This window comes from Vigna umbellata, chromosome 6 (assembly GCF_029865625.1).
Source record: "Vigna umbellata cultivar VRB3 chromosome 6, Vumbellata_1.0, whole genome shotgun sequence".
Lineage (NCBI taxonomy): Eukaryota > Viridiplantae > Streptophyta > Magnoliopsida > Fabales > Fabaceae > Vigna > Vigna umbellata.
The window spans coordinates 13,086,200-13,092,241 of record NC_142170.1 but is presented as its reverse complement, the minus strand read 5'-3'; the positions used below and the strand labels follow the sequence as shown (position 1 = coordinate 13,092,241).

General features: G+C 29.4%; 1 protein-coding gene across 1 annotated transcript; it reads left to right on the top strand.

The window, feature by feature from the left end:
- The first annotated feature begins 284 nt into the window (after positions 1-284).
- Positions 285-5,518, top strand: LOC124825226 (dehydrogenase FPY6-like). The gene is made up of 13 exons (XM_047297799.2): positions 285-440; positions 539-666; positions 760-900; positions 1,202-1,250; positions 1,465-1,482; positions 2,923-3,038; positions 3,105-3,218; positions 3,735-3,785; positions 4,299-4,387; positions 4,466-4,526; positions 4,634-4,708; positions 4,789-4,899; positions 5,129-5,518. Exons 2-13 carry the CDS (start codon positions 541-543, stop codon positions 5,255-5,257), a joined length of 1,080 nt encoding a protein of 359 aa, XP_047153755.1. The 5' UTR covers positions 285-440; positions 539-540; the 3' UTR covers positions 5,258-5,518.
- Positions 5,519-6,042: the final 524 nt, after the last annotated feature.

Below are 6,042 nucleotides of genomic sequence, written 5' to 3'. Positions count from 1 at the left end.
ATTTATAATAACTAAATTAATAAATCTATATTTATTTACTCATCAAACTATATTAAAATTTAGAGTTACAAAATAAAAACATATTTATAATCCTAATATAAATAAATACATTTAATATTTAAAATTTATTGAGTGAAATTATATAATAAAAATGGATAATGATACTTTAATAATATTTTTTTATAATATTTTAATATTATTTATGTGTAATTTTATGATTGATTGATGGTAGTGTTTATGATTATTGTGTTTGATTGTGAAGATCAAAATTACATTATTATTTTCAGAAAATATTTTATGTGGTGTATGTTGATTGCTCTGGAGTTCACAGCAAGGTTCACAGTCAGTCAACAGCTCATTAGAAAAGCCAAACACGTAAAAGATATCCGTTTAAGACTTGCAGCTGAGCAGAAACAGTGAGAAGAAAAAGAGAAAGCAAGGTGAGATTTGATGAGCAACAGAATCGGCAGAAACCTTAGAATGGGTTTTGTATAGACAGTGAAATTGAAATTTCTCTGTTATTCTTGTTGTATTGCAGTTATGGCGAAGAAGGTTCCTCAGATCGCTATTCTGGGAGCTGGTATTTTTGTGAAGACGGTTTACATTCCGCAACTCTCGGAGATCTCTCATCTCTTCCATCTCAAAGCCATTTGGAGCCGCACTCAGGTATGATACCATTCTTCCATTGCTATTGCGTAGTTTTGTGTTCGCTCTTCTTTCAATCTCATCGGTTATTTTGAATTCACTTTTTCTGCGCAGGGATCTGCTACGGCGGCCGTAGAGATAGCCAGTGAGCATTTCGCCGGCGTAGAGTGTAAATGGGGAGATAGCGGTCTTGAAGAGATCATCCAAGATGGATCCATTGATGCAGTTGCTATCGTTTTGGCTGGACAAAATCAGGTTTCTTATTTCTCTTCTCTATTCTCTCATTTACCTTTTCTCACTCTCAATCACTTGCTGCTATGCATAGCAATTAAGCTAATTATTTCTCATTTTACTTCTAATTAAATCAAATTATAAATAATAACAATCATGCTGTTGTCTACCTGCTGCATTTATTGCCACCTACTTTCAAAATGTGGATTTGGTTATCCAAGAACCAAATTGTTTCTGTCAACTTTAATTGAAATTGGATGGACTATTATACTTACAGAATTTACAATTTATTTGCATTTTCTTAACAAACAGTCAATTGTTCCAGGTTGACTTTTCACTGAGGCTGCTAAAGGCTGGTAAACATGTTATTCAAGGTAATGATTTTTTTAAACTTATGTGTGTATACAAGTTTGTTCTCCAGATATTATCTTTCTTATGAGGAACTATTGCCTGGATAGTTTACATCATGCTATAGTAAATTTACTTTGATACAAATTTGTTTTTACGTATATCTTGAGCCATTGACTAAACTTTATGTTTGTTCTGATATATTGTATGCGTTGGATGCCTAATTTGGTGGATATAAAGAGAAACCTGCAGCATCAAGTAAGTGTGTTTTGTTACGGTAATTATATACTTCTATTTACATTAAATTGTATAAGAATTGAATTGAATTGGAAAAATAGTTTCTATGAGCTAAAACTGAAAAACAATTTGGATTGACTAAACTGTATTTATAATCTAACTGAACTGTTTCTCATATACGATCTCAATATTTTCTTTATAAACTCTACTTAGAATACACTGTGGATATCGAATTAAGTTTAAATATGAAAGTGTTGTGTGAGAGAGAAGTACTTTTGATGGATATAAGCAACTAGAGTGAAATGAGATTTCCAAAATCATAGAAGAGAATTTGGTTGACATCTGACTATTTTTACTGAGAAATTGGTACAGTTTTTTCATCTTTAAACTGCCAACAGTTCAGTTCAGCAGTGCACTGAAATACTCTTTTTGCAATTTAGTTTTTCTGAACTAAACTTCGAGCATACTTTAGCTTTTACAAAAAGCATTTTAGTTTTTCTTTTTAAAATGAATTCATTGCAGTTCTTGAAAGTTCAACTCTACTTTTGCCCACCTCTCTATCTCCATACATATGAACATTTTAGGTTGTTTTTTTCTTTATCCTCTTTTATTATTACTGGTTTAAAATCCGTGAATAGTTGTTTTTATTTTGTGTGCTTTTTATATTATTTTATTAAATTAAAAGAATTACGGTTATATTTATTATATTATTAATAAAATATTTTTGTAATTTATTGTATATATTACTATTATTATTTAATTTTATTACTATTATATTTTAGTTGATGGTGTAAATGGTATAAGAAATAATTTTCATAAAAACTGAATAATAAAATTTATTTCTTTTTATTTTATTTTAAAATATAATTAAAAACTTGATTCAAAATTTTAATTTTAAATACTATTTTTGAGGTATATAACGAGGACAATTGCATTATAATTGCTTGAAAAATTTCTAATTAGTTCTATATTTTCGTATTTTTCTTTAATAAACTACTATACATGTGTATGTGTATTGTTTATATATATATATACATATGATAATGTGTTTTACAAATGCATTACCATCTTTATGAATTATATTGATATCTTATTTAAAATCATGCAAATGTTTAATATTATCTTTTGTAAATAATGTAAACAAGCATAAAATTTGTACTTCATCAAACGACTAAATATTTAATTTTATTTCTTATCTATTTATACTTTCTCAACTTGTTTTTCTATATTCATTTATGTTAAAAGTTTTACGTCATGATAAAAACCCATTTAAAATATGTATAGATATAAATCTTATTTAATAAATAAGTTTTATAGAATTGAATTAGTTTTTAACATGTATCAAAATCATGATAAACGTTTTTCTGAAGTTAAATTAGATTTAAAATTCAATTCAATTTGTCCTTCTTTTTAAGACCAAACAAGGCAATAGCATAACTATACATGAATATAAAAATGCAGGTACAAGCGAATTGGAAACTGCTTTGTCTAGCTACCAATCTATTTCTGCTGGTTCTCCTGGTCCATTAATATGGTCTGTAGCTGAAAATTACCGATTTGAGTCTGGCTTAATAGAGGTATTCGTTTGTTTGAGATCTTTGACCGATAAATCCAACTGTACAGTCACATAAGTTTGTTGGCAGGGCAAGAAACTAATTGCTGGCATTGGGAAAATTATCACTATTAACCTGATTATGGAAGCATCAATGACCACTTCAAACCCATACTATTCAACCAGCTGGAGGCACAGTTTCCCTGTATGTGCTTTGTGATTAAGTTGTGCGCTGTTTGAATATTTAAATTTAAAACACCATTTCTCATATAACCTATGTTTTGGATCACTTAAGTGAACTACCATTCCGACCTATAAACTAAAAGAACTCCACTATTTAATGTAATAATTGAATAATATATGAAATCTTAATTTCTGGATCAACTTTATGTTGGCAGTGAATACGAATGGGTATAATTTTATTCCTCTCCTAAATTCTAATCGATGGAATTACCTTCACAATACGTGACTGGAAATCCAAGTTTGGATCTTTATATGTCTTAATCTATGGAGTACTCAAACAATCTAATCCATTTTATTTTTTTCTTCATTTTGTATTTCCTTTTCTTTGGCTATACTTGATAGGTAAAATATTGCAAATCCAAAAGTCTTTAATAACTTCTCATGTTATTTGCATAACAGTTTATGTCTGTTTTTTTATTGTACTAATTGTCGATTTTTGGTTCTTAAGTGAAGTTGTTCCGTTTTTTCTTTCTGGCAGGGAGGTTACCTGCTTGATATGGGCGTGCATTTCGTTGCAGCGTTAAGATTGGTAATTTTTTTTTATTATTATTATTATAATCTCTAATTAATTTCTCTCTTAATTCAATCTTACAAAATCAACTATTTTCACTCATATAAAAAATAAACTTTAAACGTAATTTAACTTTACAAAATCAATTTATTTATGTATGCAGTTTAAATTGACCTTTTTTTTATGATTTTCAACCATTTTGATTGTTTTATTCATTGTGTCGTGTGCTTGTGGTGTTTCCAATGAAATTTACTATAAGAATAAACTCTTTGGTATCTTTCTAAAAACTTTATTAATAGTGTTTAATGCTCTGCTACCAAAATACACTTGAGAATTGAAAAGATAGTGGTTGTATGATTTTTTTTTTTTAAGAAATACTGTATTTTGACCTGCTTAAAGTAAAGTTGCTTGCTATTCTAAAAGTTGGTGAAGTTTCCTTTCAACTTACTTCTCTATAAGGAATCCTAGAGAAGGGGCTTATAGGCCTGATTTCTGTATGTAATGGTGTTCTTAAACTTTTTGTTTTGATAGATTGTTGGGTCTGAGGTGGCTTCAGTTTCAGCAAGGACATCTCACGTAGATTTGAACTTACCTCCCCCAGATACCATATCATCTGTCTTGTAAGCCTCTATTTCATGAAGTTAATTTACAACACATGACTGCAAATCCAAGATTAATTTTTGTATGTTTTGTCTTAGTCAGTTGGAGAATGGATGTTCAGGAGTGTTTTCAGTGGTTGTCAACTCCCAAACACCCAAGGCAAGTGGTCAAAGATCATTCTTCTTACAAATGTGTTACACCTGCTAAGCTACTATTCATGCACTTATTTTTGTATGTCTTTACTCATAACTTTCAATATATTATAGTTTTTGTGGCGATTTGTTGGCTTGAATGGAACCCTGCATATTGAGCAAAGTTTCCAAGGAGAACAAGGTTACCTGGTATGTACCGAGTCTCTGTTACTGGTTTTCATAAGAAAAATGGCATCATTTTTTTATGTCTTGTGATGCCATGTATGTAGGTTTCTCTTCATGGTGCCGATGGACAAGTCAAAAGCTCCTTCTTTCCATCCGATGGAGTCATTGAGGAATTAAAAGCTTTTCTTAGTGATGTATCTGAAAACACCCTCAAGGTAAATTGAGTACAAAATCATTCCTCATTTTTGTGCTTGAATTCCTAACAAATTTGATTATTGTTCATGTTACATTTTTTTTTTATCAATTGCTTCTCCAAACATTTCTTAAACTAGAGATTTAGATAACTTTATGCATATTATAATAAAAAGATTAATTATGTTTGTAGTTTCTAAACTATGTGAAATTATAATTCAATTTTAGTCTCTAATTTATTCCATCTAGCAGAAGGGGAGTGAGTTTGTGGGTGAGCCCCGCCTCTCTTTTGTTGAGGGTGCAAGAGATGTTGCAGTGTTAGAGGCAGTATTTGAATCTGGAGCTAAGCAAGGTGAAGTTGTTCAGGTGAAAAAGTTTTGAGGTAATCATGGAACCAACCCTTTTCACCTTCAGCCTAGTTCAATGTTTACTCTGCAATGTTATGGAACAATCAACTCAACAAGGCCTTAAGAATTGATGAGTAAGCTTTTGTTTGAATAATTACCCTCGTCAATGTCAATGGATGAAGTTTTAGTATTTGCCTATAAATAATTAGTGCTGTAATAAAATCATGTTTATAAACTTTGATATTCACCTTGAATTATTTAATGCTCTTGAAATATGTCAAAACTAATTTATATATATACTTTGGTAGTGTATCATAATTGGAATCCTAGGAATTAAGATAAATAATTTTTATTAGTATTTTAGATAACTATATCAGTGGATAAGATGTGCTGCAATTAGTTTATGAAATTTTTGTAATGATTATTTTTTTAAAATTACAGAAGGAAAAAAAGTAATTTGATCTTATTTTTTAATGAAAAAAGCTTGTTGTTACGGTCCTTACATAATGATGGGTTCTGAAAACGTAGTAGAATAGTGATAATTTTCTTTTCAAACGCATTCTACAACCTTTGTTTTTCAGAAAAAATAAAATCACGTTAATATTAAAAGAATAAATTAAGGATTAAGTAAAACAAAAAGATTAAAATTATAGTTAAATATCATAGTAAAATGGACATTTCTTATGATTTTAGTTCGTAGTTTGGGCTTGTTCGGTTCACCAAACGAATAAATGTTAGAAAGAAAGAAATCACTACGTAATCAAATTCACTTTGGAAATCGTCAATAGATAGAATGAATTTTTTTAAAAACAATTATGA

Excerpts from the sequence above, each read along its gene's own strand:
- LOC124825226 (XM_047297799.2), top strand. The coding sequence starts at position 541 with ATGGCGAAGAAGGTTCCTCAGATCGCTATTCTGGGAGCTGGTATTTTT. Across the intron at positions 3,786-4,298 it reads TCGTTGCAGCGTTAAGATTG|ATTGTTGGGTCTGAGGTGGC; the intron begins GTAATTTTTTTT and ends TTGTTTTGATAG. Across the intron at positions 4,709-4,788 it reads AAGGAGAACAAGGTTACCTG|GTTTCTCTTCATGGTGCCGA; the intron begins GTATGTACCGAG and ends CCATGTATGTAG.